The sequence below is a fragment of the Anarrhichthys ocellatus genome, unplaced genomic scaffold, assembly GCF_004355925.1.
Source record: "Anarrhichthys ocellatus isolate YVR2014 unplaced genomic scaffold, GSC_Weel_1.0 scaffold32, whole genome shotgun sequence".
NCBI lineage: Eukaryota > Metazoa > Chordata > Actinopteri > Perciformes > Anarhichadidae > Anarrhichthys > Anarrhichthys ocellatus.
In genome coordinates, this window is record NW_022280062.1 from 365611 (window position 1) to 387198 (window position 21588).

Here is a 21588-nt window from a genome sequence, read left to right on the forward strand (position 1 = left end):
TGCTAATGTAGGTCAGTCTGCATGTGTTGGCTGGGGGAGTCACATCACAACCCCCGTCACTGACAAAACTCTCTCTCTGCTAATGGTGTTTTTTCCCAGAAGGAACAATGCAGCGTTTGTTCTTGAGGCTACGTCAAACATAATCCCTTCACCTGGATTATCGCCACACTGAGACAAGCAAGTAAAGCCATTTTGAGTTCAGACCAAAAAACAACTGGCCACATTTCACACAATTAGTGTTGTGTGCAACCGTCTTATTTTGTACAAGATGGTCTATAAATAGTTGTAAAGGTTCACTGTTATTGTGTTTCACAATAGATCATCATGCTATTACTATTTCAGAAAAACATTATTTAATCTCGAATAAAGTGGTGGTACTTTTGTTCCAATTTTGTCTCATTCCAAAATGTTTCTATGAATTGCACACATTCTGAATTACTGAATTTAAAATCCCCATTCACTTTGTTTACTTGTTCTTTTGTAACCCCACATGTTTCATTAATACTCGGAACTATACTGCACTTAGTATGACTCAGCTTATCTATATCTTAAAGCATAACAATTGAAAAAAATAATCACATGCACGATTGCAACACATTTGCCAATTCTGCGTGATAGATATTCTCTGCCATAAATCCGGTGTCTTAGGGGCAGCCATTGGGTCACTCAGCAGAGGATATTGGCACAATGGGATTGTTGTTCACGCTGCGACATGATGATTGGCCAGGAGAAAAGTTTACAGCACAGATTTCCAGTGACCATGAAGGGGACTAGACAAATAAATACCCCAAATCCACTGGGAGAGAGACGTCCAGTTCAGAAGTGACCAGAGTTTGCTTTGTGTGGTGCCACAACAGGAAGGAAACATGGTCAGCCGGTGAGTTCCAACTTTAATTTACTTTTTATTCTTTTATCTCATATTGATTTTACGTTTCTTTGACTTGATCCTGTGACTTTTACGCAGTGATTTGAACGGACAGTGTGTCTGCAGCTTTTTAAGCTTAAAGGATTTGGTTTACCTGGCTGCCGTGTTGGTTGATGTCTTCACTGTTTGATCACAGATTTGAACACCCAGCTGGAGGCTACAAGAAGATGTTTGAGACATGCGAGGAGCTGTCTGAGCCTCTTCCAGCGACAGTCATAGGTATGTTTGCAAATTTCTGACAGAAATAGACTGCAGTCAAATAAACATTTGACAGTTTTATAACTTGAGTATTTTTAGAGCATAGAAAGTAAGCCCCAGAATTTGTGTTTTTTATGTTGGTGTTTTGCAGGAAGGATTCCTTCCTTTCTGAAGGGAAGTCTTCTCCGTTTAGGACCTGGGCTTTTCGAGGTTGGAGATGAACCCTTCTATCACCTCTTCGATGGCCAGGCCCTCATGCACAAATTCGACTTCAAGAACGGACAGGTCACCTACTTCCGAAAGTAAGACCTGAAGGAAAGAATACTGTTGTGTTGTGTAATTTTTCAGGCTATTTGTAGTAAAATCAACCTGCAGACACAGGTCTCCATTCTAATCAAGTCACACGAACATACATCAGCAATATTTTATAAGATAAAAGGCTGTCCATGAATCAATAAAACATTTTTGTGTCGAATGTTTCGGGATGAAATAATTTTCCTTCTCCTAGGTATATCAAAACAGATGCCTACGTGAGAGCCATCACAGAGAAGCGCGTGGTGATCACTGAGTTTGGCACCTTTGCGTACCCCGATCCCTGCAAAAACATTTTCTCCAGGTGTGTTGCACGTAAAACACTTTAAAACATGAAATACAAATGGGTAATGAGTACTTTAAAGTTAGCATACTTTTCCTTTGGCGGTCTTTCCTCATTAAACTGCTAAATATGCTACATCTGCAGTTTTTTTTTTTTAAACTCCAGACTTGTGTTGGCGTCGTTTCAGCTCATGATATTACTTTTGTAAAATGAAATCATTTTTTTGTGTCCAGGTTTTTCTCTTACTTCAAGGGTGTTGAAGTCACAGACAACTGCCTGGTGAACGTTTACCCTGTTGGTGAGGATTTCTATGCCGTAACAGAAACCAACTACATCACTAAAGTAAACATGGACACCTTGGAGACGCTAAAGAAGGTATATCAATGCAAATCTACTGTAGAATTTTGAGGTGTAAAACACTCTTTTTTTTCCATCAGTGAAATGTCTTTATTGTGTATGCAGGTTGACCTGTGTAACTATGTCAACGTTAACGGATTGACAGCCCACCCTCACATTGAGAGAGATGGTACAGTGTATAACATTGGAAACTGCATGGGGAAGGGAGCAACGCTGGCCTACAACATTGTCAAGATCCCACCCACACAGAAAGGTTTGGATCAGCGCTGGCATCACCACACATAACAGTTAAACTCTCCTTAAACTCAGCTCCTTTTTTTTAACAAAAATGTGTTGCTGAATGGTAAATTCAGGGTTAGAGGAATCGATGTGACCTCTCAAATAAAATAAAAGAAAAAAACATAATTCGTTTTTTACTTGCTGAATCAAACATTTTAAAAAGCCTTTTTTTTTCTTAGATAAGTCTGATCCCATTGAGAAGTCCAAGGTGGTGGTGCAGTTCCCCAGTGCTGAGAGGTTCAAGCCCTCCTATGTGCACAGGTGTGTGTAGACTCCACCATATGTTATCAGTGTTGTCACAGAAAGTCAAAGTTTTGACATTCTCTCCTTCCCAATTTCAGCTTCGGCATGTCAGACAACTACTTTGTTTTCGTGGAGACCCCGGTGAAAATCAACCTGCTGAAATTCTTGAGTGCTTGGAGCATCCGTGGCTCCAACTACATGGACTGTTTTGAGTCCAATGAGAACCAAGGAGTGAGACCTCGCAGTACATTGTTGTCTTTGGTGATTCTAACCCTTGATATTTATCATAGTAATCTCATGATGCCTCCTCTGTGTTTTACAGACCTTGTTTCACATTGCCAGGAAAGAACCAGGAGAGTACATTGATCACAAGTACAAAGGGGCGGCCATTGGCATGTTCCATCACATCAACACCTATGAGGACCAAGGCTTCATTGTTGTTGACCTCTGTGGATGGAAAGGGTAAATGTTGGACTTTAATTTAAAGGTGCAATATACGAGATTCAGCACATTAACTGTTTGCTAAGTAAAGATATAGAAGAGTGACTGTTGATAACGCTGTCCCGACCGACAGTGTTTTAGCACGTCCACGTCCCCCCTCCGGTGAACACTGTTAGCGCTGTCCACACTTTCGCCGTTGTTCGCACCGTTAGCGCTGTTAGCACCGCTAGCTGCAAGCCGCCTGCTCAGCCGGCGCCATGTTGAGAAATATGGAAGGCAATCGAAATGCTCCCAATCCCGTTTAAAGCACCGTTAAGACTTCCCTGTACATCTTCTGCAGATTTGTTTGACAAAAGAGTCATTGCTGTTCATTGTCTGTGCAGTTTCGAGTTTGTTTACAACTACCTCTGGTTGGCCAACCTGAGAGCCAACTGGGAAGAGGTGAAGAAGGCGGCCATGATGGCGCCACAGCCGGAGGTCCGCAGATATGTTATTCCCCTGGACGTCCACAAGGTGAGTCTCCTGTCTTTGCTCGTCAGGACACAAACGGCCCCCTACACAGGTAAAGTCTCATGTTATTTGATCTCATCGCGGTGTAGGAGGAGCAGGGGAAGAACCTCGTCAGCCTGCCGTACACCACAGCCACAGCGACGATGCACGCCGATGGGACCATCTGGCTGGAGCCGGAGGTGCTCTTCTCCGGGCCTCGCCAAGGTGCAAGCACATCCAACAGATTTAACTTACTAAGTCATGGGAACACATTTACATTTGATATACACTGGAAATGTTGTCATTATGTAACCATTTGAATGTGGTTTTTGTAGCTTTTGAGTTCCCTCAGATTAACTACCAGAGGTACGGAGGAAAGAATTACACGTACGCCTACGGCCTGGGTCTCAACCATTTCATACCGGACAGGGTAAGTTAACAAAATACCTTCAACTGGTTAAGTGTGTCAAACAAGCCTTTTTTCCTGAACTGACTTTGTTCTTGTAGATCTGCAAGTTGAATGTGAAGACCAAGGAGACCTGGGTGTGGCAAGAGCCAGACTCCTACCCCTCAGAGCCCCTGTTTGTTCAGACTCCTGATGGGGTAGATGAGGATGATGGTAAGACAAACAGCAATATAAACACAACATATTCAAACCTGACACCCACTGTGGTTGAACTTGTTTTCATGATAATCCGTTGCTGCGTCCTCAGGTGTGCTGCTGACCATCGTGGTGGCTCCAGGCTCTCAGAGACCAGGATACCTCCTCATCCTCAACGCCAAGGACATGTCTGAGATCGCCCGAGCAGAAGTGGAGTGCACCATGCCGGTCACCTTTCATGGGATGTACAAACCCTAACGCTGCTTTTCTCAGGGCGTCAACAGCAGCCAGCCATTACCCAGTATTAAAAACAGGATAAATAATGACTAAATGGTTGTATGGGCTCATTTGCAGTTGACTTGGGTTGTAAAATAAAAATGTAATGTGAACTCATGTGGCTTTTTGATTCTAGTTGCTGGATGTACTCAAATGTCTAAACCTGAATTGTCAGCATTGGCTTAATAAAAAACGTTGCCTCAGATGAATATTTCATGCTTGTTAAAAATAAACCTGTCAAACTGAAAACATGTGGTTGTTTTACAGTCCTCTGTTATAAGCTACTAATTACTAGGTAGCCCAGTGAACTGGGGTTCAATCCTCTTTCCTGGTTTTTAACATGAATACTGAATTCCTTCCAACTGCTGGGCTGCTGACCCTGTGCTCCGATTTTGGGGATTAAAATAACCCGACGCACATTAATGATGCTTTTTAATACCTTTAAACAAGCAGGCATTTCTCTTGATATATCATAGACCAATTAACACAAAAATAATCCTTTAGCCTAAATTCTTGAGATATTTGCAGAGATTTAATATATTGCCACACAAAACCTCATTATGTTTGCGTCTGAACAAGTGACCTTCTCGTGTCCGTCCTTATTGTGTCCGAATCTCATGCAGATCTTGCAACACAGCAAAGCTGATTAATTGTGTCGCTGCATAATCTGAGGAAAGAAAGAACAAAAGCGCATGTTGCAATCCATTATTCTTTTTCAGTGCATATGATGGATGTGTGGCCCTTATATACAATGTCACGAGTCCACATAAAGCACATTGCATACGTGAGATCCATGTGCATAAACAAGGCATCCGTTTGGTTTGAATGGTTTCTACAATTCCACTCAAAATAAAAAACGCTCCATTGGACTCACGTGTTTGCTCCCCAGCTGATGCAAGGCGAGGAAACAAAGCATCAAACATTACTAATATGGCTTTGGCTCGCTTGCTCCATCAGTCAAACGGAGAACCCTGATTATTTCGTCACGTTTTACACTCCACTGCCAGATTTTAGGATTGCATTAATGAAAAGCTCAAAGGAATTTCCAATGGTGTACCCTGTACTCTGCCCCTTTGCACACATTTAGTCCACTTGACTGATGCAAACATATTGTTTATATCTTATTTCTTAATTAAACAATAAGAAATATATTATTTTTTATCTTTATTTCTTTTTTACATGATGGCTTTCTAGCCTTCCAAAAAGAAACAAATAAAACAAGATCACAGGACATAATTTTCAGAATAAACTTAAGATGAAAAACACAGCAAAGGAAAAGCTTAATGAAAGTCTCTGTTGTGACTATCACACGATAAAAGAAGTCTCTCATACTCTGAAATTCATTTGGGACAGAGGTTTGCACAGTCAGGCTTAAACCAGTGGAAGAGTTATTGACTTACTGTCCTAAATACAAAGTGGAATTTACACAAATGTAACAAAAACGATAAAACACAGGAAACAGAAAAATACAGCCACACTTTCATCAAACGATGTCACGAATCAAAAGGAAATGTTTGCAACTACTGCTGCAGTGAATGGAAATAAGGAAACAATTATAGTGGAATAAAACTAAAAAAAAATGTGACAAATAAAGAAAATGACTTTGTACTAATGTGGATTCAAAATCTAAGAGTTTCAAGTTTGCTTCAAATTTAGCCTCTTTTTTTCCCCTTAAAGGAGCAGTTCAACATTTGTGAAAAATGCTTCTTAGCTTTGATGAGCAGATTGATACCTTCGTCATGTCTGTACGCCAAGTAAGCTAGATGAGGGAGGCTATTAGCTTAGCATAAAGACTGGAAGCAGGGGGAAACAGCTAGCTTAGCCCTCCAAAGTAAAAAATAAAAAAGCCACCCAGCACTCTCTAGTTCATTATTAACACATTATATCTTGTACTTAAATGGTTTATTGAACACTTTACTCCCAGCTACCGGAGATACGCTTGCTTTTTTAACCACGCCTTCGCTTACATTTCTGAGGACGCAGCTTCGGAGCCATGCTAGCAGTTTACCCCGGCTTAGTCTTTATGCTATGCTAAGCTAATCCCCTCCTTGCTCCAGGAGAAACGTAACGCACAGAATCAGATTGATGTCTTCTTGTGTCAAGATGTTTAACTTCTCCTTTAAACCGCAGCAAGCCTCTGTCCCTTCATTTCCACACAAACACACACAAGAATGAAAAGTCAAGCGGAACAAAGTGGAGGCTCATACTACTGAAGCACAGATTTCATTAAATACATCTTCAGGTTTACCTCGATGTGATAAGTGACTACTGACAGCTTTGAAAATACCTTTTCAGTTATAGAACTTTTGCATCTCAGGAAATGAAGGATTGATAGTGCAAGGTTATAAGGTACATATATTAATATATTGTTTAGATACTGTCCTATAAGTAAAGTGCAAATCTCTGGATCAGATGAAAAGTGTGTGCAAGCATTTTCTAATTTTTGACTGACCCTGCCCATGCACCAATGAGCCCTTTACTTTGGCTGCCAGCTACTTTAAAACACCGCCTCGAGGAACGTTCCCGTCAGACGTCACATTCCCTTCGACTCAAAGCATTTTCTTTAAAGTCCGGCCATTTGGAGCAGCCGAACATCCCGTCGCCTTGATCTCCTGTAGGTGTACATTTATCTTTGAGGGGTTTCTTTGTTTGTAATCCTAACAAGCTGGAGAGTGATTTCTTCTAACAACAGTGTAAATGTATGCTGTTTATTCCCATGCCTCTGAGCACATGTTCAGAGATCACTTTGTTGAGGAAGTCTTACTGTTGCCACAGAAAGCTTCAAATTGAATCCAACAGATTTCTAGCGACAACTCGTAGCATTTTGGTCGATCACCTGTTGACCTTATTATCCATTTTAATGATGACTAACTGGGAATGAAGGTGAACTGGGGTCAGTTTGGGGGGGGGCCACTGAGACCGGCTCAAGCGGAAATGCACAGTCATCAAACAGCTCACACACACCCTCCCCGTCAGCAACACGCACGCACACACGCACGCACACGCACACACACACACACACACACACATAGTGTTGCCTGTAAACAGTTTGTGTAACTGATGTTTAAGACCAGCTTATTATTTAGACCAGAGGACATGGAGGGCCAACATTTGGGTGGCAAATTTTGAATTTTTCAAAGTGCAAGAAAAGTTAACTTGTTTTTTTTTTAGCTCCTCTCACTCTACCAGAGGGCCATTGTTGGGTGTGTGTGTGTGTTTGATCTAAGCTTTAAGGAGGAGGGGTGAAACATCAGTTGGTCTCGTCGTAGGTGGAGAGCAGGGCAGCATCCACGGGCTCCATGCAGGAGGGGCAGGTGAAGGACCTCATCAGCCAGTCGTCTATACAGTCCATGTGGTAGATGTGCATACACGGCAGGAATCGGATGGGGTCCCCATAAACAAAATCCAGCATACAGATCACGCATCTGAAAACAGAGGAAAATAAGAGCTTGAATACACACAAGTAGATACTGTACAGTTGGCAAATATGTTCATAGCTAATTAAACATTTAACTCAATAAAAAGCCAACTATTCTCTGGTTCCAGCTTCTTAAAGCTGGTTATCTATTCAATTCAATTTCAATTAAATTTGATTTTATAGCCCATAATCGAAGATTGGCCTCAGAAATCAGTGGGAATTATGTTACATATTGTTACCATGGCATTATGTAGACTGATATTGCAGCTGACTTGTTTCCCATGGACCATATGTCATATCATAGCATTCTTATTTACGATTAAATATCAGTCATACATTTTAGACTGTCACAAAAGAGATACTGAAGTCAGGAGTACAAAAAAACACAATGTCTGAATTAGTCAAAATTGCTCAGAACCTTCCTCTGTGTAAACATCACTCACTCTCTGATCTTCTTCTCTGAGCCGTCCTTCCCTCCATCGTAAACACCCTTCGGGAGGTGCTGGATGAGGCCAATGCGCTGAGCTATGCGGATCTGCTCCTCCTCTGTCAGCTGGGTGGCCAGGCGGGCCTGACTAGGTGTGGGGTGGTACATGGGCATGTGAGCCTGCTCCTGGTTACAGACAAAAGAGAAACAAAAACACAATTATCCTCCTGTATCAGCTTACTTTGTCTGTACAAAGTGAACAGACTGGTGAGGCTCTGTGTGGGGACAAGATGAAAGATAAAGCAGCTGTTAGGTCTGGATATACTTGACAGGTCATTTAATGATGATTACTCTGAAACCAGTTTGTTTACTCTGGTGTTATCTGACTAGACTGAACTTGAGGCAGAAAAATATATGAAACACAGGACACAGACATATTTTCACAAACACTGTCTGCATATGGACATTTAACGAACACTATCTTATAACAACTCATCATTCGTGTGCCAGAAACTTTTATTTTCTTAAATGAAACACCCTGGGAGTTGTTGGTAACGTTAAACTCTGACCTGGTACGGAGGAGGCGGCTCCAGGTCCGGGTCTGTCCCCTCGCCGAAACTCGCCCTGTCTGACTGGGACTCGTGAAGCAGAGAGATGTCATCTGATGTGGGAGACTTGAGACAGTTGCCCATGTCTTCGTGTCTCCAGCCCGGTCCTGCCCAACGTTAAAAATCGGATCTCTCTCTCTTGCTAAAGTTGCTCTCGGTGGCTAATGATAGTTTTGTCCAATATATCCCTCTGATCATTAACTAGTAGTTCAACTACACATTGCTAAATATACCATGTACATTATTCTAAAACGTCTCCATCAACGTTAAATGTTAAAGCTGTCGACACCAGTTTCTCTTCGTGAACACAGGGACCTCCAGCTGAAAAACAAAACAAAGAACTCCCGTGCTAACGACAACTAGCCTAGCTAGCTACTTTTTTCGCTAGCCAGCTGGACGACTTCCGTGTCGCTCATTCCTTTGAAATAATCACGATTTCTACAAACTATCTACTTCAGCAGCAGCTGTGGCTGTTACTCTAAGCGGCCTGAGCTTTGTACAGTAGCGACATCTCCTCCGTTGAACTTTGCAAGTAATATTAAACAGTTCGCTTCCTTGCTAGCCCTTTCTTCAACCGGAGGACATGTTATCGGTCGGTTGGATATGACGTACGGGTGTGATTCTGCGCTGTGATTGGATGATTCCCCTTTACGTAGTTCTGACAGAGAGCTGAAGTCCCGCCCCTTTCAGTCATGAACATAAATTAAAAATATTGATAAAGAACAGAATTAGTCAATAATTCATAATTACTCTATTGATGAATAGATTATTGTAAAACATAGATTTTCTTCATACTTTTATTGCAAAAATATTTTTCAACACTATAGGCACAATTTTAATCAGTTTGTTTTAGATGTAATCGTTTTTTTAATGTAATGTCTACACGGCATATGGCATTCTGTGGTAAAACAAGCAAATAGACACAAAAAAACGGCACTTTTTTATCACATTATAGTATATATATACTGTTGTAATATGTTATGTATTATATTATATGCTATATCATATTTAATTTAATCTAATTGACAAAATGTCTTCTGTGGAAGAATGCATGAAGCACAGGCTGGAGTGTCCTACGCAGACATAGAGGTTTAAACAGAGGCACTAAATGAAAACACCTGTGTGGGTGAAGCATAAAATCAATTTAAAGAAATGTGTCAGTTTATAACATGAGTTCAGATGTCACCATAATAAAGGTGTGATCAGTGTCAACAACTAATAAGAATAGTAAATCAAGGATATACATTTAAATAAAGTTTCTGTGTGAATTCTTTACTCTTTCAATTTCACATCTATTAAGGTTTTTGATGTTTTCCCAGGCTTCATATTTAAATTAAATAAAGGACATTCAATAACAGTGGCAGCTTGAGGACACCTTTATTTGTATATACAGCTATTGTACACATAAAAACCCACAAAGTATTTGCATTCCAGGTACTTATGATACAAATCTCCATGTTTTTGGTTACGTGAGTTTCACAGAATTGGCCTTCTTCAGGCAAAAAAAAACAAAAACACAAACCTTAAAATGAACATTTCCAAAGATTCCTTTACCTTTAAAGCTCATCAGCTGATACTGTGTATTGTTATTTTTTCTCTCTAAATATTACAAACAGCATAATTCCTCTGTACATTATTAGTAAGTTAGTTAGAGTAATGTTAATTTGTGAAACAAATGTGTCATGGGGTGTCTAGAGTGTTTCTACAGTCATCGTCTGCAATGGTTCGTACAATATTCACAAGGAAGAAAAAGGTGAAAAACGATGAAAGATCATTTTGTATCAGTTCACAGTAAAATTACACGCCCAGTAATTCTCAAAATTAAATGGTACATATGATTGCCAGGAAAGTCTCATTTAAAGGGTGTAGACTGGTAGAAATAATTGTAACACGACTATTTTGATGGATCATTTTAAAGGTCTGAAGTTTGTTGGAGGCATGATTAACAAATAAGCATCTTTCTCCACGTTGTTCTATAACTGTATTCATTTCTCACAACTTATGTTCAATACAAAAAAGTAAAATAACAAGGGAAATCAGGCAGTTTTTTCCCTGCACATTCATTCATACTGTAAAAAAAATCCAGCATTATTGAGGTTTTCTTATTAGTATCCACATTGTCTGGTAAAGTATCCGATTGCCTCTTCGTCATGGCTTGTTGTATTGATCTGGTCTAATAAATGGCAATGGTGTGATGATCACAACATATTTACAAAACAATCAATTTTTAAGAAAATGTAGTTACATATTCACACACCCCACAGATAAATACTGTTAAGAGCAACACTGAATCATTGAGAAACATCTTCAGAAATGAAAATACCTATCGACACAAATGACGTAATTTGATCCATTCATTTATTTTCTGCATCCCACAACTATTTGAGATGTGTTATTACTCTCTATCATCAAGTACATATCAGGAAATAGACCTTATTTATTGTCAGTGTTCTGTGTGAATTGGCAACTACAGTTTCAGGAAGTATTGTTCTTTTTGTTTTCGTTCGTTTTGGGTTCACATCTTATCAAACATCCAGAGGGCTCGCGGCCTCGAAGCACTGATGCAAAAAGAGTCACATTGACCTTCACTGTGTACGTTGTCGTACAGCGCCTTCTAACGCCTCTCTGGGATTCCTCCTCCTCCTCCTCCTCCTCCTCCACGCTGTGCGTCCTGTCCCTAGCACCGGTCGTCCTCCTCTGTGTCACTGAGAGGATCACAGCCCGCAACAGAGGTCGTCTGCACCATGCGCTTACGAAAGTGTCCGTTGGGGACCTGCCAGCCGGTCCGCAAGCGAGGCCGGGCCGAGCTGACGGTGTTTGAGCGTCCCAGGCTGCAGGCCACAGCCGCCTCGAAGGTCAACGTCTCCATGGGGCCGGAGGGGTCTGGGCTGTGGTCGCCGTCTTGGGAGGCTAGGAACGGCTCGGAGGGGTAGCGTCGAAGTGGGGACGGGTCTTGGTCTGCGTCGCCCCGCCTCTCGCCTGCGACCCCCTCTTGGGTCTTCCATTTGGGCTTGCCCCGCCTCACGGTCTCTGGGCTGCCTTGCTCATCGTCGTCCTCGCCGACGGAGGGGTGTAGCGGTGAGTAGGAGATGTGGGGGCGAGAGCGGGCCTGTGGTACGGGTCGTCGGCCGCTGGGGGTGCTGGACTCTGAGGTGGAGGGCACCGGACTGTCCGAGCTGTTGCCCTGGAGCCGAGAATAAAGACAAAATGGAACAAACAAGACTTATTGAATCTTCTTTTCCAGGACATCCAGCAACTTAAACTTAAAGGGGCACTGCAGCAAATTAGAAATGGAGGGGGACATTTGCTGATTCAATTTCAATTTCACTTTTAAGTGTGTTGTGTTGTTAATTTGTGCCTTTGTTGCTGTCCAAGACCATGAATCAGCTAGTTGGACAGAGCTGCTCTGACCCACCTGTTTATCTTGGGTGCGTGCTCTCTCTGCACTAGAAGATCGTGAGGGCTGCAAACTTCTTTCTTCTGAGTTACAACGAGACGCTTTTGGAGAAAGGAGGTGACAGCGCTCCTTAGATCGGCCACGCTCCTTGTCACCCTGCTTCCAGTGCTCTGAGCGGGAAACTAGAGGGAAGACATTCAGCAGAGGAGACAACATGAATTAAAGCATTACCATTGCACCAGTGTTCCATGTTTGCCAATGGTGGGATGACCAAATAAACACTTTATACCATACACACACAAGCTGATGTGATAACAGGTGAGCGGGACTCACCAGCAGCCTTGTAGCTTTTGTGACGAGGTCGATAAACTCTCTCCGGACTTTTGTCCTCCTCCCAAAGACCATTGACCCGCTGATCGGCAACAGTCGAGGCTGAACGTTTCATGGAGCCACTTGCAACCTCCGTCTTTTTATATGTGAAAACACACGAAACAAAAACAGACAAACATGAAAGCACAGGGAACATGCTGGGATTACACTCGGATCATTTAATGCAGGAGCAGGAGGACCATTGCAGAGAGCTTTTCAAAAACAGAACATGCTTCAGTTCAGTGCAAAAATAACGTGCATCTAACAGACTATTTTGGATTAGTTTCCTCTATTCTCGAGACGAGAGAGAGCTCAAGGTTAGAAGGCATCAGCATTCAAAGATCACCCCATGTTAACAATTCTTTGAACCTTAATCAGACTCCCAAAGTAGCAAAAGACAAGCCAAAACTCTGATTTAACTTCTCGGCATCACATAAGGAACTTTGGCGTTAGAGCCCATGCAGCCACTGACGTCCTCAAGTTCCAGCACAGAGGCTGTGTCATGGAAGATGTACCTGCGACTCTACAGCCAGACGGGGCATGGAAGAGGCCCGCACACACAGACCCCTCCCTAGTGGGAGCTCCTGTGGGGCTTCAATCCCCCTACTGCACTCGCCCACCTAGGTGAGCACAAAAACAAGAGAGGAGGGCAAGGAGAGACACCAATCAGACTCGTCCCCCGACAGGACTGCCCTTTAGATGCGGAGGTCCAGCTCAGCTGAGAGGAGGGCACACAAGCCATTTCAAAACTGAGGGTCATCTATCATAGACATCGCCATCCAATCAGAAGCCATTCCAGCCAAAAACGGACAGATTAACAACTAGCGACAGGGAGACTGACTTCAAGGAGGAATAGAAACAGTGGAGAAGACAAGCGAGAATAGACAATAAACAAAACAGATCACAGGGAAAGATGAAGTCCATACTTCAGCTTGGAAGTTCATTCAGTCATGCGCGTTCAGGTCTTAATAGCTACACAAACATGAGCCAGACGACATCTGTCTAAAGGGACGAACACATTCCTCTGCAAGAACAAACACTAATATGTGCGTTTTTCAGAATAATTTCAGATCATTCATCTAGCAAGCGACGTAGACCAGTAAAACCAGACAGTATAGACACAGCAAAACAACAACAAGTTTGACAATCTGCCTTTGCTGTTCCAACCTCCAGAGGACTAAAAGACACGAGAACAGAGAGCAGCGAGGCCGTGTTCTGCAAGGCACGGAGACAAGTCACAGTTTAAATGATATGTGAAACGTTTTGCTTTGTGAGTTGCAATAGGTGCTCTAAGACAGTGTTTCCAACCTGGGGACCCCTCTTAGGGATCACAAGATTACTCTTGCAACAGTGCAACACACACCAGCGGCATATGACGTGTGAAAACACACAGACATCCATTGTTTTCTATGCAAGCCTGCTGACTGGTAGGCTCGACACATCCTAGCTCACCCCTGACAACTTCTTTTGTCTTGTATAGTACGTTATCGTATGTTAAGGGCTTCAACTGAGGCGACACTCCTTGGCGCCGAAGATTTGCGCCGAAGATTTGCACTTAAGTCAGCGATTCTGGTAAATGTATGCGGTCCCTCCAGAACTACCGTCCTTCTTGCTCCCAAGGCATTTCTCTTTATACATCCGTGGACTTGTTCCTGCACCAGCACTAACAGTTGCTGATTGGTATTAATAGTGTTGCGTCTCGGTCTGAGCCACTTTGTTTGTTTCCCATTTACAGAGCCAGGGCTTTTTTTTCAGTTCACTCACAGAACAGACAGTTAGCGGACCAATGAGTAGATGTTCGTTGAATTTAACAAAAAGCATATTGGATTAGAATCACTGACTGCATATTTAAATGAATAACAAGATAATAAAGAAGAAAAAAACATATTTCTACTCTTCTTGATCTTATGGAACTTGACCTCCAAAAACTATTCAAGAAACTGAAAAGGAAAATTGCTGTTTCAGTTAACTGGCCACAACCTCTCCACATAGCTGTGACAGGTCCACAATGATTTGTTAATAACCGCTGCTCTCATGCAGACGTGGTTGTGGTGTTAATGGTTTTAGGCTCATGTTGATCATCTTTCTTACCGGATTCTGCTGCTGAGCAGCATCAGTGTCAGAGTTTATGGGCTGCAAAAACAGTTCCTGAGGTGAGATGGGGCTCAAAGCCACAAAGCCTCCCCTGGTCCTGTATTGGGACAGAGATAAACAGTCAACAAACTCATTAATGAATACACAAGTACAAGTATAACAGATGAGGACATGAGCGCAGACTCACAGGGCTGAGCCCGCGCTGTGGGCCATCATCGGCAGCGTCTGGGTGTTGGACAGAATGTCCTCCGGGAGCGTAGAGGCATCCAGACTCTTGAACATTAAGCTACTCTTCTGAAATGAGAGAAACAAAAACAAATCAAACGGAGGTCAGAGAGCTTCATTCTGATTTCATTTTCATTTTGTTCAGGCCCAAATTTAAGAAGGTCAAAGAGGACCCCAAAAACAAGACAATGAAGTCATTCCTTCCTCTTTATAAAGAGTTATGTTTGGAAGTTTAAGAAATATGGGCAACTGGGATGGAACTTGATTCTTGGTTTGCTAGACTGCAATTCTTCCTCAATTTTTCCTTTTTCCATATATCTTTTTTCTTTCTTCTTCATATTAAAAGGTAAGGTCATATCATAGCTTATCATTTAGAGTTTCTCTATGTTGTTGATCAAATTGTGCCTTAAATTAAATTATAATAGATCGCATGTGATTATCGACATGGTTGTCTTATTACTTACCTAATCTATGTACCTCTTTTCTTTGAATACATGATTATAAAACAGGGTGAAGAAGATGATAACATGCAGAGCTGACCTGAGCTTCAAGTTGTTGCCTGAGCTTCTTGGCTTTGTTCAGTTTGAAGTAGTCCATTATCATCATGGAAGCGTAGATCTTCCCCACTGTCATGTCCGTATCTGTGAGGGCAGACACGCTACATTAACTGTTGCTGCTCGTCTCTCAGCATTACATCGAGTATTTCCTCCTTACTGAGAGCCAGACCTTTGTTGATCGGTACCAGGAGGTCCAAGTTCTTCTGGGGCAGATAAGGCCAAATGATACTGATCTCTTTCTGCAGTTCACTATCCAGAGCGATACGGTCCTCACCGCCTGAAACAAACATCCACACTCAGCCGCAAATACATTATCAGTTAACTGAAGGTGAACGATTAGTCGATCAATCGATAAGTTAATTGATGTCATTTGTCAAGAATAGAATTTTAAAATGACGTGTTTCTAACTAAAAACTACAAACCAACTAATAATTAACTAACAACTTTCCCAGTTGTGATGATTTGCTGCATGTTCGTCTTATATGACATCAGATCTGTTTTTAGTTTTGGATTGTTTGTCGGACAAAACAAACAATTTGACGTCTTCTTTGACATTTTCCCAATTAAAGTTTTTTTTAGAGACCAAATAATTAATCTATTATGAAAAAAATGTATTCACAAAAAAAAACGATAAAGAAAATAATCCTTGGCTGAACCCTTAAATGCTATATCACAATCTGGACGCGCTAATTCATGAGTCGGACCTCTGGCTATTTTAATGTCCAAAGCTGTGCGGATGAGCGACATCAGGGTGGAGGTGAAGTGGACGCTCATGTCCTCGTCCACAGGCATGTTCATCAACACCAACCTCTGAGAGACAACGAGGGACGGGGAGAAGAAGACGGAAGGAGATTAATTTAATCACTTCAGTGAACATTTCCAGCAAAAAATACCACACCAGATTATTTAGTTTTAGAAAATTTGAAATGATTCCTCAGAGATTTCCAGTTTTACTCCACATACTGAAAAACACATCTGCATTAGTCATTTTAATTAATAAATAATTTCTCTCCGATCAACATCAGCTGAACAACTTCTGTAAATGTTCAGACAATAATCTGTATTTGGCTTTAACCACAACGAAAGTTTTTAATTCAACTTCAGTTTTATTACCTTTGACTTGATAGACACTCTGTTGGTATGTTCCCTTAAATCCACCTTATTTACAAGTTGTATTGCTCTTTTCTGTAGTATATACAGTATAATGAATTTAGGATTTTACCTGAGGTTTCATCTAACCCTTAAGAAAAAAGTGATAATGTTGTCAGTACCTTGTAGGCGATCTTGGCAGGACATTTTTTGCCCAGGCCCAGGGGCGGTGACATGTGTGTTAGCATCTCATACATGGCAGTGTAGTGGATACGACCACTTCAGAGGGAAAGGTGAGGGGAGGCACAGAGAAACAGAAGGTGGAGATGTTAATGAACAGTGGCATAAAACACAGATCTAACACAGATGAAGAGAAGTTCCAATTTTAAGATCTTGTGCTGTGGCATTTGAGATTTTAAGAGCAATGTTGGCTTTTTCTATCACAGTGTACTCCAGATGCTCTTTTGGAAACATGAGGCTCATTGCACTGAAAATGTGCTTTGACGGCCCTCTGCTGGATAAAGACAGAACATGACTGTTGATCAGGTCTGCTTGAGTTTAAATAAAACTGAACATGTGAAAACACAGCAGTAATAAGATCCAAGTCTCACCACGCCAGACGATCATACTCCCCCCAGATGCGAACAAACTCGTCCAGGTGATGGGGACCCAGGATTGAGGAGTCTCGCGTCAGGTACTCAAAGTTATCCATGATCACAGCCACAAACAGATTTAGCATCTATAAAAGAGACATGAAGAAGAAAAGCAGTGCGTAAAGACAGCAGAGGAATTGACAAATATATAACGCGAGTGTCATTTTGGTGGAGCCCTGACCAGGAACGAGCTGAAGAAGATGAATGAGACGAAGTAGCAGTACGCAAAGTCAGTCCCACAGCCTCCCTCGTGGTCTGGAGACGTGGTGAGTGGGGAGATGGACGAGTCTGGTTCACACTCCCGACCCGACAGACACGAAAGCATTATCTCCTGCCAGGACTCCCCTGTAGCACTCCTGGGGGTTTAAACACAAACCAACACCTAGTTGACATCAAATTCAGACCCATTTTCTAGAAGCGAAAGAGAATGAATTAAAACTGAAAGCATCGAGGCTTGAAGGGTACTTTTGATGAGCCCACCTGAAGAGCAGCATCAGCGCACTGAAAAAGGTCTTAAAATTGTTGTGTTGATTGATGTGACTCTCATCATTCAGCTTGATGTTTCCAAACACCTGCAGAGAACCGGTTGTGTTTATTACATTGGAACTCAATTACATTACATATATTAAAAAAAATGTCCAAGTAAAACGTTAAAACAATCAGTAACACAAATGACTAAATGGTGCAAATGACTTAATATAAACAATATTAAGAAAAGAATCCACCAAATAGCTTATAAATATGAAAAAAATACAAAAACATCTGTAAAATCAATGAACAAAACCCTCTTCAATGTTTGTATATTTCTTAGATCGAGATTTTTATTGCTTCTTATATTTCTGTTATATTTATTATGTCATATTTTAAATGCCTTTTTTCTATTTACTATTAATTTTCGTTCTTTTATTGAGCCTCCCAGCTAAAGCATTTTACGCGATTGTACCTGTATAACTGGAGTGACAATAAATGTCTTGAAACTTAAACACTGAGACTACAGCGGATCAAAAAATGTATATATTCAGTCACATAGTCTGCATTTGTTTCTTAAAAATAAAAGTAGTGCAGAAGTCCTGTACATAACCCTAAGTTAGACTTCCACAGTCTGTCTGTTATGTTATTTGTGAAATATTAATGAAAGGATACCTGCATTCCAATTATGGCGTATATGAAGAAAAGCATAGCGATGAGAAGACAGACATAAGGAAGAGCCTGTTGGAGAAGAGACGGCAAAGACAAAACTCGTCATGAATAAAAGTTATATTGCTTTAAAAGCATCATTATGATCCTCGTGCAAGGAACCAAAGCGATAAGAAATAAGTAAAATGTCCGACCTTGAATGACTGAACAAAGGTCCACAGCAGGATACGGATGGTGTAGCCCTGCCTCAGCAGCTTGATCAACCTGGCTGTTCGGAAAAGCTTCAAGAAACTCATGTTGATTGTGTTCACGGACTGACGCATGAATGGTTGGAGAGTGGGTGACACGAGAGAGAAAGAGAGGGAGAGGGAGAGAGAGAGAGAGAGAGAGAGAGTGGCAGACAGAAGGGAGAGACAGGATGTAAAACACAGATGGCGGCATTCATCACAACATGACTTAAGTTTTGTCTGGAAGAAGGGATCGTAACACGCGAGGGAGACTTGGAAAGAAAGGATGCTGCTTTTAATGCTAGATATTTGTGTCTTTTATTTCAAGGGTCGCAACATTGTGAAAACGAATGGTGTCTTGGCAGAGTCTTACCTGTAAATCCACAATTATCTCGGAGATGCTGCCAAGAACAGTGATGAAATCAAAAATATTCCAAGTATCTCGAAAGTAGTTCTGCGGCAAAAAGAAAATCTTTCAAGTAATTTGACTCAACATAGACAAATTCTTTATCAGTGGAGCGAGGTGTGATTTCAATAGCTTCTGTCTTTGATTGATCTCTTGAGTGAAAACTCACCACCAAACCGAATGCCATGATCTTGAGTATGCACTCCATGGAGAAGAGGACGGTGAAGGCCGAGTTGAGGTGTTTTAGGACCATGTCGTAGGCTGTCGGAGCCGAGTGGTACTGAAGGAAAAGAGAACTTTGAGTTTACTGACAGACATGACAAGTTCATCATGCTGGACTTACATGTTTCAGACTGTATAAATGTTGCTTACTTCCCAATTCCGACAAACATTATTCAAGAAATATCAGACGTTTTACATGCATACATGCAAACATGACTACCAAAGACCCTTTAAAGTCTCTACTGTTGCCATCTTGCATCCTGCTGTACGGAGAGCTTTACCTTCATCATGAGGACCACAGTGTTGAGAGCGATCATGACGAGCACCGTGTACTCAAAAGAGGGCGATGCCACAAAGTGCCACAGTCTGTACTGGAACGTCTGTCTGTTCTGGGGCATGTAGCGGGTCATCGGCTTGGCGCTGATGGTAAAGTCGATGCAAGCCCTCTGATGGACAGAAACAAAACAAAACAGACATGAATGAATATGTGTGAATGCAACTGTGTGTGTGTGTGGTGTGTCTGCATATGTTGTTCATCGCGACACACCTCGTTCTTCTCCAGAGTGCACTCCTGAATCATCTTGTCGCCCTGCTCCTGGAAGGTGATAATGATCAAAGCCACAAAGATGTTGACGAAGAAGAACGGAAAGACCACGAAGTAGACCACGTAGAAAACGGACATCTCCATGCGGTTCCCCCGACTCGGCCCCATGCTCTCCTCTGTGACATCGGTGGAGTGCTGCAGGACTCTGGCAGGAAGAAAAGACGGGAGAGAAGAGAGGTCATTTATCTATTTTTAGGCTGTTAAGGCCAAAATGTTTTAATTGACTTAGATTTTGATCCCTTATTTCAAGCAACAATCCACTTACTGAGGCCATCCCTCTCCAGTGGAGACGGTGAATAGCGTGAGGAGGGCCCAGCAGACGTTGTCGTAGTGAAACTCGTGTCTCTTCCACTCTCTCCTCTTCACCTCCTTTTTGTCTCTGCTGTAGTCAATGTAGTAGCCACTGTAGGGAGCAGATTAATTCACCGATTGAACCAGCACTTTGCATGAAGAGAAAGACATTGAAGCTTTTGTGAGGTGAAAATACTATTAAGTACAAATTTGAGATACTTACATCCAGCAATATAATATACGTTATTCTGAAATGGGCCATTCTGCCAAATGAGTATGTTAACTTTTGGTATTTTAAAGTATATTTTGATCCTAATATTTTTTAACTCAAGCAGAATTTTGAATGCAGGACTTTTACGTTTACAGAATATTTCTACTCTGTGGTATCACTTCTTTTCCTTCAGTAATAGTTTTGTGTTCCTCTTCCACTGGTTTGGATGAATCCACTTACTGGCATTCCTTCTCTGAATTCATGGAGCTGTCAGTGCAGTAGAAGAACTTCCCCTTGAAGAGCTGCACGGCAATGACAGCAAAGATGAACATGAAGAGCTGGTACACGATGAGGATGTTGAAGACGTTCTTCAGAGATGTGACCACACAGTCGAAAACAGCCTGTGGAGAAGAAAGACAAGAGAGATGGCAAAGCAAGCACAATGTGTCAGACATCTGTGAAACAACACCCAATACCCAAAATACTGGAGAGTGTTTGCAGATGTTACCAAACCTTGAGTTTGGGAAGCCTCTTGATGGTTTTAAGAGGACGAAGAACCCTCAGAACTCTGAGGGACTTTATTGTCTTGATGTCTCTGCCTTTGTTGTTTCTGTTGATGTTGTAAAAACAGCACTTAGGAACACAGTTGTACACTCAAACTAGCGTACAAAGACATATGGCATAGACACATTCAAAACGGTGAAAAAGAAAAACACACTGAAAGTAAAATGTCAATGCATGTGCATCTCAAAAGGCACAATGAAACACATAATTTCACCCTGAGTGTGTTTGCACGGAGCCCAGCAGGTGTCGAGCTTTTGACAATTTGTGCAAGTTCTACCCTTGAAATAATTATCTGTGAAAACCAATTAGTAGAGAGTTCACTTGCATTTATAATGTGTCCTCCAATCATGAAATGATGCCTTAAATTATATTAAATAGTATTTAATTATCGGTCATAAGCACTGCCCTCACATAACTGAATTTACTCCGTCAAGGACATAGCGTTAAATTACAGAATTCATACAATATCTACTTTAAATACACAAGTTTGAACATTGTGTGAGTGTAGTAAAGTTTTGAGTTATGTGGACGCACTTTGTGCACCACAATGTGTTCCAGTTTATGGAATATTGGATTATTCTTTATTAATAACGCTGCAAAAATGAAAATGTTTCCCCTGACACCTGTCAGGCTCTGTAGTTTGGTGAGATTTAGAAGACACAACAAACAACAAAAACACAGTGAA

General features: G+C 41.6%; 3 protein-coding genes across 6 annotated transcripts in view; 1 reads left to right on the plus strand and 2 right to left on the minus strand.

Moving 5' to 3' along the window:
• The first annotated feature begins 866 nt into the window (after positions 1 to 866).
• Positions 867 to 4635, plus strand: rpe65a (retinoid isomerohydrolase RPE65 a). Its single transcript, XM_031865464.1, has 14 exons — positions 867 to 877; positions 1062 to 1144; positions 1275 to 1425; positions 1632 to 1739; positions 1952 to 2093; positions 2181 to 2328; positions 2534 to 2615; positions 2696 to 2828; positions 2920 to 3059; positions 3422 to 3551; positions 3638 to 3752; positions 3863 to 3957; positions 4035 to 4146; positions 4241 to 4635. Exons 1-14 carry the CDS (start codon positions 867 to 869, stop codon positions 4384 to 4386), a joined length of 1596 nt encoding a protein of 531 aa, XP_031721324.1. The 3' UTR covers positions 4387 to 4635.
• A 974-nt stretch (positions 4636 to 5609) lies between these two features.
• On the minus strand, positions 5610 to 9451 carry LOC116393286 (RING finger protein 11-like). The gene is made up of 3 exons (XM_031865465.1): positions 8819 to 9451; positions 8266 to 8435; positions 5610 to 7829 (listed from the first exon to the last, which is right to left on the minus strand). The coding sequence occupies exons 1-3, from the start codon at positions 8939 to 8941 to the stop codon at positions 7655 to 7657; spliced, it is 468 nt and encodes a 155-aa protein (XP_031721325.1). The 5' UTR covers positions 8942 to 9451; the 3' UTR covers positions 5610 to 7654.
• A 758-nt stretch (positions 9452 to 10209) lies between these two features.
• cacna1eb (calcium channel, voltage-dependent, R type, alpha 1E subunit b) overlaps positions 10210 to 21588 on the minus strand; it is a 44791-nt gene continuing 33412 nt past the window's right edge. For 2 of the 4 annotated variants that reach the window (XM_031864956.1, XM_031864955.1), the window contains 22 exons: positions 20853 to 20949; positions 20580 to 20740; positions 20103 to 20240; positions 19781 to 19982; positions 19515 to 19679; positions 19181 to 19291; positions 18979 to 19059; positions 18573 to 18692; positions 18385 to 18450; positions 17722 to 17813; positions 17423 to 17597; positions 17200 to 17327; positions 16771 to 16867; positions 16204 to 16309; positions 15669 to 15776; positions 15483 to 15583; positions 14905 to 15011; positions 14715 to 14814; positions 13139 to 13243; positions 12588 to 12720; positions 12273 to 12436; positions 10210 to 12041 (listed from right to left, as the gene is read on the minus strand). In XM_031864956.1, coding sequence (XP_031720816.1) covers positions 11535 to 12041; positions 12273 to 12436; positions 12588 to 12720; positions 13139 to 13243; positions 14715 to 14814; positions 14905 to 15011; positions 15483 to 15583; positions 15669 to 15776; positions 16204 to 16309; positions 16771 to 16867; positions 17200 to 17327; positions 17423 to 17597; positions 17722 to 17813; positions 18385 to 18450; positions 18573 to 18692; positions 18979 to 19059; positions 19181 to 19291; positions 19515 to 19679; positions 19781 to 19982; positions 20103 to 20240; positions 20580 to 20740; positions 20853 to 20949 — 3064 coding nt within the window. In that variant the 3' untranslated portion in view covers positions 10210 to 11534. The remainder of the gene's footprint in view (positions 12042 to 12272; positions 12437 to 12587; positions 12721 to 13138; positions 13244 to 14714; positions 14815 to 14904; positions 15012 to 15482; positions 15584 to 15668; positions 15777 to 16203; positions 16310 to 16770; positions 16868 to 17199; positions 17328 to 17422; positions 17598 to 17721; positions 17814 to 18384; positions 18451 to 18572; positions 18693 to 18978; positions 19060 to 19180; positions 19292 to 19514; positions 19680 to 19780; positions 19983 to 20102; positions 20241 to 20579; positions 20741 to 20852; positions 20950 to 21588) is intronic. The other 2 variants (XM_031864958.1, XM_031864957.1) reach the window with 1 other exon arrangement.